This window comes from Lampetra fluviatilis, chromosome 29, assembly GCF_964198595.1.
Source record: "Lampetra fluviatilis chromosome 29, kcLamFluv1.1, whole genome shotgun sequence".
Classification (NCBI taxonomy): Eukaryota; Metazoa; Chordata; class Hyperoartia; order Petromyzontiformes; family Petromyzontidae; genus Lampetra; species Lampetra fluviatilis.
Window position 1 is genome coordinate 1,951,777 of NC_136303.1, and position 11,878 is coordinate 1,963,654.

General features: G+C 48.1%; 1 protein-coding gene across 6 annotated transcripts in view; it reads right to left on the reverse strand.

Annotated features, from left to right (window-relative positions):
- The window catches only part of LOC144942940 (WASH complex subunit 2-like), a 29,184-nt gene extending 17,900 nt beyond the window's left edge, over positions 1-11,284 (reverse strand). For 5 of the 6 annotated variants that reach the window (XM_078869984.1, XM_078869983.1, XM_078869987.1 and 2 more), the window contains exons 1-10: positions 11,093-11,284; positions 8,824-8,970; positions 6,962-7,126; positions 5,223-5,288; positions 4,512-4,679; positions 2,786-2,879; positions 2,606-2,685; positions 2,427-2,480; positions 1,854-2,049; positions 507-569 (exon numbers count right to left, since the gene is read on the reverse strand). In XM_078869984.1, coding sequence (XP_078726110.1) covers positions 507-569; positions 1,854-2,049; positions 2,427-2,480; positions 2,606-2,685; positions 2,786-2,879; positions 4,512-4,679; positions 5,223-5,288; positions 6,962-7,126; positions 8,824-8,970 — 1,033 coding nt within the window. In that variant the 5' untranslated portion in view covers positions 11,093-11,284. The remainder of the gene's footprint in view (positions 1-506; positions 570-1,853; positions 2,050-2,426; positions 2,481-2,605; positions 2,686-2,785; positions 2,880-4,511; positions 4,680-5,222; positions 5,289-6,961; positions 7,127-8,823; positions 8,971-11,092) is intronic. The other variant, XM_078869982.1, reaches the window with a different exon arrangement.
- Between the last annotated feature and the right edge of the window lie 594 nt (positions 11,285-11,878).

Consider the following 11,878-nt stretch of genomic DNA (forward strand, 5'->3'; position numbering starts at 1 on the left):
TCGTAGCGTGGCGCGCTAACCACGACACTACAACGCGTTACGCTTCCACATTCGCAGGTCACATGACAGATTTGACGTCACAGCTCACTTGCCGTGCAAAAAATATGCATTATTGAGCTTCCCCCCCCCAAAAAAAGTGTATTTTAATAATTTTTGCACGGTGTACAGTCTGGAAAGTACCCACATGGCAAATTTCATTGTTGCATGTCGTGAAGTACGCTAAACATTTTGAACAGACATAAATAATCACAACTTCTCCTTTTATATATATGGAGATAATACTTGCACTCATACTGCACCCATAACATAATGAAATGTCACAGAGTGCAGTTGTTTAGCCGAGGGGCATCGTGCCAAACAACACAGCACAACCAGAAAACACAGGGGAAAACTATATGGCACAACTGTGAAAAACCTACGCAGTGAAAATACAGTCAACACACGGATTGCAACAGCACAAAAACATGGCGAAACCCTCAATGGAGCGAACCCTCAGAGCGTCTCACCTCTGCGACTGGGCGTCCGCTCCGGGTGTCTTCTGCGAGCAGCAGATTCGCCCGACGCATTCGCTGAGTGAAAAAAAGATGAGAGAGACAAAGCCCAAACGAGAACGACCAGCGGTGTCGACATTAGCTAAACATTGCGCGAAACCCACAGCTTCCACAGCATAGTTGCACGGCTTACAACCACAAAAGCTCGGTTGCAGCATGGCATGGGATTAATTTAAATTAAATTGACACCATCTGCCATGGCTGCATGGACATTATTGTTGCATTTTTGGCATCGGGAGATTTTTTTATGTTAAGATATCAGTTGGCACTGTGCTTCCTCCTACCACAGCACGTGTTTGTGTTTATGCGGAGGCTCTATCGTAGGTACGTAAAGATTCACCTTCCACCGACCGATGTGATGAATGCGTCACGATTTGGAGACGAGCTATGTTTTTTTTGTCTTGATTATACTGCTGCGTTTGTATTGGTTTCGTGTCTGTTTTATTTATACAGATTTTTCCGCTAAATTTAGCTTGAATATTATATTTGCAGATCACTTACATATAATTTGCATGAAGACACATGTCCTGTGAACGTAACAGGAGTGTAAGGATCGACTATATCTCAATGAATCTGGATAACCTAGTGAACAGCACGCTCGCCAGTGTGTAAGCCTATTGACAGTGATTTACAGTCGCCACGCCAGAGAGAACGTCACATCATGGAGATGGAGCAATAGAATTAGCTCGTGTGCGAGAGTTAAATGGATTGTTGCGAGACAATAACGACTTGGCAACGACTTGGGGAGGCCTTCATCCAGCAGTGGATTTTCGTGGGTTGCAGCAGGAATTATATTTTAAGGTAAAGAAACTCAGTTTTTAACAAGCCTCAGTGTTTCATGAAAATCACAAGAACATTATTTGTAGACTATATATACGAATATCATGAAAATCTCACATATTATTGTGCTTGTGAGATTTGGTTGGGTTACAAAAAAATAAAAAGTCCATATTTTAATCTGTCTGGCTGCTTATTATCACCTATGAATCGAGATTATTTTCTCACCGAATATTTTCTGGGTCAGTTGTAGACCGTAGTATGTGGCATATGACCCATAGCCACAGCCATAGCGAGAAGTATACTGAATGTGGTGTGCCGGGTGTGAAAGTATTTTACAGCTCGCTGGTAGACCGGAGTACGTGGCAGGTGACAAGTCGCCATAGCCAGGGGTAGAGACTGGATGTGGCGTGCCGGTGGGGAATTATTTCCCGGGTCGCCTAAACGACCAGGCCCGCATGATATTAAGCCCTGCTTGTGAACATCCTAAGCCCTCCCCCCCCACCTCCCCTTCCACGTGCTTACATGATCTGTCCTCCGAGTCGACGCTCATTTTCCGACGGGGCAGCTTGGAGGTGCGGTCGTCAGGGAAGAGCACCGTGGGTCGTGGGGGGCGCGACGCCACCCCCCGTCTCTCCGGCTCCTCCTCATCCGAGTGGCCGAAGATATCCGGCTCGGATTCCTCTCCATCGTAGCTGGGATCGCCGTTTTCCGGTCTCCGCTGCAGGCGGAAAGCACAGCCGAACACGAATGTTCATTACATGTTTTTTTGTTACGACAGTTGCCGAACACAAGCCCAAACAATTCCAGCCCAAACAACTCCAGATATGAGTCATTCTGCGATTTCACCTTCCAGAGGCAATTCTCTAATATGGGGTGGTGCAATGCTTACTGCAAGAATTCGGGACATCAATACGTAATGCCAGGAACACAATTGTAATACAACTGTGGATGAGGATGTTTTTTGTTTGCATTCTGACCACAAGTATTGTGGTTAATGCAGACATGATTCTGTTGAAAAAGGTTTCAGTTTTGTTGCCAGACAAAAGGGGAAAAACCTATTCTTGTGGATGAGATATTAAAAAGGCCAACACTCACCGACGCAAAAGATCTCTTGTCCCCTTCACTCTCTTCATCCGATTCAGTCGTTCCCTAAAAAACCCACCGTAAAAAAACACAATCACAGTTTCGTGCGCGGGTCTTCACTTTAAGAAAATTCCATCAAGTTGCCTTTTCTGTGCTGTGTTATCTGTTGGTCGTGCAAGCCTGGGCTGTACCTCCGATGGGTTCCCGTTGGGCAAGCCCTCGTCACTCTCGGCATCACTCGCGCTCTCCCTGTCGCTGTCCGCGGCGTCTTCTACCAAGGGATAAACAGACATCCAGCAATATTGCAGTTTCAACTAAATTATCAACACAATGCCGCGGCTAAGTTTCCTTAAACCGCAGGGAACACTCACCATCGCTGCTGATGTCTGCCAGTCCCACATCGTCGGAGCTCAGGAATTGCTGTGAGCCAATGATGTGAGGCAGGGGCCGGTCCAAGTAAGGGTCCTGTAGGGCAGAGCGGGCGCAGATTCAGTCGCGATTCGAATCCCGCACCTCCTCAGGTTAGCGTGGCTGGCAAGGTACGGTGCGAAAGAAATTCAACATACATACAACACAGATACGTACAACATAGCCATGTGGGCTTTTCGGCACTCGTAATGCCACAAGACTGAACCACAGCACACATATATGACTGGCATAATACACTTCACGTTCTGAAAGTGAGTTTAGTTTATTTGACAGGCCTTTGTCAATGTACTGGTGAATGAAGGCCTCCCTACGCACCATCAGCCACAGGAGGCCGTTTGGCCATACTTCACCAAACTGGTCAGTGCGGGTTGGCGAAGTGGTGGGGGAGGTGGGCAAGACCGGTTCAGAGATCGCTTGCCACTGATGTGAGCCGTCGCTGGGAAGCCAACTCATGTCACCAGTTTCAAAGCAGAGTGTGCGCTAGCTAGACAGTAAGGGTCCCGTGAAGATTACATTATTTGGATGCTTTCTGAGCCCAAAAGGTGTGTGCTCTCATTGTGCCCTCAACAATATAATACATTTTCTATCAAAATTAATGGTTGATTTTGTTAACCATTAAAAAAAGAACGCTTTCCCAGTGTGGAACCCCGATTGGCCAGGCAGTGTTGCGATTACAACCCATGACCAACCGCAGTCGGAAAGGTTACAAGTTCAAATTCCCATTGGAGTTTGAATTGGCTGAAACCCTTCTGAGGTCCATAAAATGAGGACAACTTTGTTGATAATGTACGAGAGGATGATTCACCCCCCGCACAGGAAAATAGAATTTCAACCACTGGCTTAGGACTTTGAAGAGGATGCGTGCACCACCCTATGTTGGTTTGCGCAGGAACCACTATGGGAGTGTTTTTTTGCTTTGACATAGTTTAGCCAAAGTTCAACTTGTATAAATAACAATGTCATTTATTTATCAAAAAAGCCATAGAGTCTCAACTTTTTCAGGAGAGTTCTATATTGCGATGCGGTGACCAATCCCTTTAGAAATAGCGTTTTTTACGTGAAATGAATATGGAGTGCGGAAAAAAATTTCACCATGTGTGCAATGGGATAACACTCAAAGGGGGCTCCACAAAAAGACTCGCTGCACTGTCATCTATGGGCCACCTCACCACTCAGTGGGTTTGGGAGCTTGACAAATCTCTACGTGATCCACTAACACTCGTCTACACAGCTTTCATGCCCTCTCGACTTACCGCAACTTTGGACTGCGAGCGTCACACAGGGTACCACGGTGGCGAGATGTTAACTACCTCTCCTGGTATACAGAAGATCGTGGGTTCGATCCCAACCATGACGCCTAAATATTTGGAGTTTGCATGTTTCTCTCCCCGAGGTCGCATGGATTTTTCTCCAGGTCTTCCGGTTTTTCCCTCCACATTTTAGAAACATGCGTTTTGAGTATTTGGCTGCTGTAAATTTCAACGTGATAAGCCACTTCCTTGAGCTATAATTTGTGGCCAGGTCGTTTCTGAAAAAGAGCTACGTAGCTCAGTGGGCCTTACCTGGTCGAATACACAAGTAGTTTAGATTTAGGTAAAATGTGAAGAACGACAGTTTCCACGAAAACAAAACGAGGCGCAGGAGATTCCGCGACTCTCGGGCACAAACCTTGGGCTCCAGGATGGGCTCCACGTGGTAAACGGCCTCGTCCTCCTCGGAATCCGAGTCCGCGGCTCCGCCCTTGGCGTCAAGCGTCTCAAAGGCGCCGTCCAGCACGTGCAAGCCCAGCTGCACGGCCTGCCGGATCCGTGGGATCAGCTCCGCCTCGCGCTTTGCCTGCAGTGCGGGCAGAGCAACAGACGAGGCACCGTCACTGCCGCCGATCGTGACAAACAGCTTCGGTAACATCTGCACATTTGCACAGTTGGCAGCGGTGCAAAGGTGGCGGTGAGGCAGGGAAGGGGCTGGCTGCGTAGGCCACCTTCTTTCAGCTACTTGGAAAAATTTCTGCTGGAGGCAGAATATCATTTTACTAATGGATTTTCTAACGCTTTCCAACATACAGCAGTATTTAATTAGCAATAATAACGGTACGTTCCAAGTGGCACAACAAGACGATGTCACACTGTAGGCAATTCTCTGCAGGGAACCATGTAGTGCCGATACCTACTGGGGAGGAATACTAAGCAGGGATATATGGATGGAGGGATCTAGAGAATCGATTTAAATTTGATACGCTTGTTTCAAATGGATCGTCTACAACCAACTCGCACATAATGTGCCTTATCTCTCTTGAGATCTCAGAAGTTTAGCAGGATGCAGCCAGGATAGTGCTCAGATGGGTGACCACCATGTCCACCATGATGTCGGGAAACTCACCTGGTCAGGTTTTTCTGCCGGTTCCGTTTTGGCGGGCACCTCCTCAACCTCCTCGTCGTACACCCTCTGTGGACACAAGGGGCAGGACCACGATAGACCTCACATCCTTCTCGCACAAGGAAATGGGCGGAAGGCAGATGGGCGCTGCCGGCATTAGCTGCATGTGCGTTAATTTTAGTCAGCACTTTTTCATGTTTTAGTCACAGTCTTTAGCCTAATCGATGGCAAACTATGGAATTTTATTTACGTCTTAGTCTCGACATTTAATATAGATATTTGCTCAGTCCAGTCGACGAATTAGGCTACTCTTATATGTTGGTGTCACGGGTGCACCTTAAAAAGTATGTGTTTTGGACTAAATAAGGCAAAAAATAAACAGATCAACAAGGACCGACAGGTCCGCGACGATGACAAAACACGTCTCGAATAAAATATCTATATATATAAAATCGCAAATCTGTCTGTCTATCTGTCTGTGTGTGTGTCTGTGTATCGCCGGACCATACGCAGTTTCATTGGACGAAATGTGAGGGATTTGCGAGACACGATTGGTCCGTTTGGTTTTCCACGGCGGTTGCCCCTGGCAACGGGTAGCGACGCATTCGCTGCGGGGTGGACGCCATTTTTAATTCCCGTTACAAATATGCGCACGCATTAACACGCGACTCTGAGGTAAATTCATCAAAGTTTCACGTCCTCTTCACTCCCCCCCCAATCCCAATGTGTGCAATTACTATTATAGGGTCGGTAGATAATAAAATTATAGCGATAAGACAGTATTATTGTAGCGCGGGGGGGGGGGGGGGTAACGGCCCCAGTACCCAGCCTCAGCCGGGTGGGCAATTTAGGCGAGGCCGGAGGCTCTGCACGGTACTAGGCCTCGACACCCCACCACACTATAGGCCGTACATATTACTGCACAGCGGCCGAGGAGATCGTGGCTGGGGGGGGGGGGGGGTAGCAGCCCATCTGTGTATATATGTAAGGTTATTAAGAAATATATTTTTCACCCGGGCAACGCCGGGTACTTCTGCTAGTATATATATAAAAGCCCAACCCACAGCGGTTGTAAATGACAAACGGTCACAATGACGTCTGCAAAACTGCACAGTTGGCAGTAGCCAAGAAGTAGTGACGGCAGTGGTGGCAGGGAAGGGGCTGCCGGCATAGGTCACCTTCAAGCTACTCCAGCAAATTTCTGCTCGAGGAGGCAGAATATAAATGGAAATTAAATATATCAAGCATTGGGCATGGATTCTGTAGGGCTTTCAAACACATGTGTGTTTATGTATGTTGGACTTTCGCACCGTACGTAGTCAACCGTGCTAATCGGAGGTGTGTTTGTCCTCAGGAGCATTTAATTAGAGATAATACATTCCAGGCAGCACAGTGAGATGACGTTACACTGCGCTTGACGTGTCAAGTTGTGAGATGACGTCATACCTACAAAGCCATTGGGAGGGAATGTGCGCATGATGAGGTCACACTCAATCATGTCAACATTGCCTTGGCTGACATTGTTAATTCTTTTATCCGTTATCTCGCCAAGTGTTGCGCAATGCTTTAATCAATTTGGTAAGTTTTTGCTCGAGTAAGTCTCTAAAAGACACGACACTTTTTCTAAAGTTACATTAACACTGGACCATCTTTAGGAGTTATCGTGACCCCACAGTCATTTACGCTTTCCAGGCTTCATCGGAAAGCATCCGAGAAACATGACGGTTGCGGTAGCAGCTCACGTTTTCGATGAACTGCGTGTGTGCGAGCGACAGGAAGTCATTGAAGGTGTTTCGTAGACGGCAGTCAGTGCCACGGGCCTGCCCCAAGAGCCGCTCCATCTCACGCTCCATCTCGTGCGTTCGCGCAATCAGCTGCTGTGAGAACTCCTGCAGGTACAGCAGCAGCTGTGGCACAAACACACACACGGACAAAGAGTGGTTGGATAAACAATTAATACAATGACAAGGACATGTGCTCATCTTCTATACAAGTTGGAAGATAAAAAAACCAATGCAGTAACATTGCAAACCGCTGCCCATCAACACAAATTAGCGGCAGCATCAAACCAATCCGCCAGCTTACAACCAACAGCGTTGAATGGGAAAATAACCTAGACATTGATTTATTACAACTCTTGTTGCCACTCCAAAAATCAATTGCTTATCTCTGCAACATATGAAAGAAGGATGAGGGTACATGTGCTGTGCTGCTACGTCCGCCACGGGGTAATAGTAAGCACACTTAACTTGCAACCCAGAGGTTGCCAGTTTGATTTCTAGACACAGCAGTTGAAGTAAAACAAATAAAACATCTCATACAGGACCCTACCATCTAACCTCCCGGTTTCAACCTTCAACGCCGCCAATTGTCGACCGATGAGGCCACCTGAAGCACAAATGGCGGGTCAAAGATTCGGCCGCCTGCGAGTGCGGCCACGAATCCAAAACCACCGAGCACATCGTAAACACTCTGCTGCTGCTGATGTCTTCACTCCTTTATAGGAGGAATGGACGAGATCCACTCTGCTTCTGAACAGACAACTGAGTCAATAACAAATCTCAAATTACATCTTTAATCTGCTACTATTAATCCATACAAAAGAAGAAGTCGAACCAAGTGTCTTCAATCCACCCCACATCTGTCCACCCAGCAGCAGTTAGTCGATCGGCAGGTTGCGTGAGGTTGGGTCAAGTGCGAGTACTATGACCTCTTCCAACATATCTGGCAATTGTGGTAGAGTAGACCAAATACCCCCATGCAGTGGCATGAGAAAGAAATTTCAAGGCTGCACTTTTACCTTCACCACCGATTCGAGTCCCCTGAGTGTGAGTGGTGAAAGGTAACAATGCATACAAACCACATTGACCAGCATTGTGAAATAAAGCCACGTCTATCAACTTACATTTTTTTCCAACAGGATGGCAGCAGATTGAACTATGAGATCAGCTTGTGTATAGGAGCGAGATGTATTGATACATTGCAGCATCTTAATAGATGGTGACAGCTTAGGGGAGCCTTCATCCAGAAGTAGATTAATCTTGGATGATGAGGAAAAATTAGGTGGATGATACATCGATCAATCAACCAAATCACCCTGACTGAACCCTCCCTGATCTCTTCAGGTACTGGAAACTAAGCAAAGTTCAGCTCGGAAATTCCTGTAGGAATCGTATTCAGTTCCTATGACTCTACTCAGAACTATGATTGGGAGTTGACAATTTCTATAGGAGATCCCAATATTAAAAGCAGCATTCAAATGCACTGATGATGAATAGCACGCAGAATTTACTCGAAACCGTAGGGAAATGTAGGAAAGATGAGAGCCAAGTAGAATCACATTATTCGATGCCTATGCAATACGTTTCAATGATGATTCGGGTTTATACCGGAAAATGGTATCAGGGTCGACAATCGGTATTCCGATTTTGGAACTCACATCACCATACAGGTCCACAATCTACTTATTTTACAGCACTCCACAGCTGCCGCTGGTGGGCACGATTGCGTACTACTTCGACATCTTTGCAAAAAAAAAAGAACTTTCAAGCTCATCGGATTCCACCAGTATAAATAAAGATCCCGATTCTGATTCTGTACTTACGCTGGCGTCGCTGGCGAGGGACCAGCTGTTGCTCCCGCGGCGCATCTCGGCCAGCGTCCACGGTCGTTCCCACACCGGCGCAGCGCCGTCCGCCACGCCAGGGGCTGCCGCCATCATCTCGCTCGGCCCTGGGCCCGGCCCGTTCATCTGTAATATATAAAAGGCAAAGTTGTGAATGTGTGCGTCTGTTCGAAATGTTTAGCGTACTTCCCGACATGCAACAAACTGGAAATTTCCCATGTGGGTACTTTCCAGACTGTACACCATGCAGAAATTATAAAAATACACTTTTGGTTTCTTTTGGTGGGGGGGAGCTCAATAATGCATATATTTTTTGCACGGCAAGTGAGCTGTGACGTCACATCTGTCATGTGATCCACGCATGTGGAAGCGTCACGCATTGTAGTGTAGCGGGTAGCGCGCTACGCTAAGAACCCAGCGACCCGAGTTCGATTACCGCTCACGGCCACCACCGGTGACGATTATTTCCACCGTTCCTGGGCCTCCCCTAGGTCGACTCAGCCTCAAACGAGTAACTGCTGTGGTGTGTGAACATCGCCACTGGGGAGACAAAGGCGGCCGGGCGTGGTGGATCCAAGTCCCGGGCGAAGCCGGGTAGTACAGCTAGTCTGTAATGAAGGCAAAAAAAGCGGTGAATAATGAGTTCCTCAGCAGGCTTTGCCTGGTAGGATGGATTTAGTGTAAACTATTACGTTATTGGGTGATTTGTTTGCGTTTGCCTGTACTTTGCGCTACTATCGTGTTTTTGTATCGTTTGTTGATGTAATGTTCTTACCCGGCCCTACTGGACATATATGAAAAAGAGCTTAATAGCTCATCGGATTCTTCAAGTTTAAATATTCTGATTCTGCGTTCAACCCACTCAGTCGTGGTCCCTAATGCACAGACATCTCCGACATGAATGGAAAATTAAAGACAAGCCACAGCAGAGCGATTGCGATCATGCAACCCAAACTATGGACCACAAAGTAAATCACCAGTCGTCTCCCTAAGCATATTGACGTGATCAGGCATAGTAATCGATATATCGTAGATAAGTCGAAGGAACGGTGGCGCTGTGGTTCGCGCACTTTGTTAAGAACCCGGTGACCTGAGTTAAATGCCCGGGACAGGGCTAAGATCAGTCGAACTGGTCCCGGGGAACTCATCTCAATCTCCTTCACCAACCTGCAGTTTGATCATCACGAAGTTATGGTCAAACAATAGGGCGTGATCTTAATTTTAGAACTTTCGTGACTGCAGGAATTATTATTTGTTTCTTTCGGTTAAGTCACGTCTAAAGATAAAATAATAAATTAAATTAAATAATAGAATACGACGTTTGTGTTGCAATCGAAACGTCGTATTCTATTATTTAATTTAATGTATTATTTTATCTTTAGACGTGACTTAACCGAAAGAAACAAATAATAGGGCGTGAGCAAGCCACAATACAACGGTGGATTGACAAAAGCAACTGCGATTCGAATTTTTAAATAATTAAACCGCCGAGTTTATGAATAATCTTAACTCTGAAAAATATAAGAAGAGTATAAGAATAGGTTTTACCCTTTCCGGCAATAAAACAGGAGGTGCTAAGATGTTCAGACACCAAATAGAAACCTTTTGCAAGGAACCATGCCTGCATTAACCACAGGTACTAGTGGTGAACAAGCAAACAAAAATATACTCTGATAATATATGCACCGTCCTTGAGGCTGATTGGTTTACACCAGCGATTTGGTGTTTGAACATCTTAACAGCTGTTGCATTGCCAAATAGGGGAAAAAATATCCTTATTTTTTATACTTTGCGTGGGCAGTGCGAGACGGCGAGAGAGAACGACTCTCGCGAAATGTAACAGAGATCGGCCCGCTTTGCCAGTGCGCTGTCGGAGTGGGACTCTTGAAATTTTTACCGTAGTTGCTCAATAGCCCCATTATTATCAGCATCATCGGGGCAACGTTTGATTCACTGCTGGATGAAAGCCTGCCCCGCACGCCGTCGCCATATCTCAAGAGCCGTGGTGCGATGCGCGCCCTCACCACCTCTCCTGCCCTGCTGCTACTCATCATCATCAACAAGCCGATGTCATCACATCTCTCACGCACGCCGAACGCCTCGACAGGAGAAGCTGCAGCAGCAGCAGCGAATCTCACGCCGAATGCGTGATAACACGAAAGGTGAAGTGTGCAACAACCAGGAAACTAGGGGAGGGAGTTCCCACACACACACAACTCCACCAGCCAACACCAACTGTGTCACTCACCGCTCCACACCTTTGTCGCTGTTGGCCCGGGGTAGGAAGTCAAAGGGAGACAAAGGCGGCAGGGAAGAGAGGAGGAGGGGTAGGCGTGAGCTCGCCTACTCGCCGCGGGACCTGGACTCGAACCCGAACCTTTGACGGCGTCCACCACCTCCACCACCACCGCTACCTCCGTCTTGCCCCTGTACAGCCCCCGCAGTCAGATGACTCCTCACGTGTCCTCGGAAACCCGAGCGCCGATTGGTCGGACTCTCGCGGCGGCCATCTTACTAAGGGATATCATCACCCTCCCCCACGCCCCCTTCCCTCACCCGCCGTAATCGTATTGGACGAATAGCGCGTGACGTCATCAAGGCGAGTGTAAAAGCGCGGGGTCGGCGTTGAGCCGTCAACCCTCACCCAACGTGGCTGGGGCCCGCGCGTCACATCCAGTGGGCAAACTGGATGGGGGGGAGGGTGTGGGGGGGGTGGTGGGAGGGGGGGGTGGTGGGAGGGGGGGGTGGTGGGAGGGGGGGGGTGGTGGGAGGGGGGGGTGGTGGGAGGGGGGGGTGGTGGGGGGGGGTGGAGGGGGGGGTGGTGGGGGGGGGTGGTGGGGGGGGGGTGGTGGGGGGGGCTCGTGGGCGGGGATGGGGGAGGGGTCGAGGGTGGTGGGAGGGGGGGTCGGGGGTGGTGGGGGAGGGGTCGGTAGGAGGGGGGTCTGCGGTTGGGGCTCCCGCAGTCACGTGACCTCCGCCCACGCACTGTGCTTAAAAGTCAATATTAATCATAATTAGGTTTCAAATGTATAGA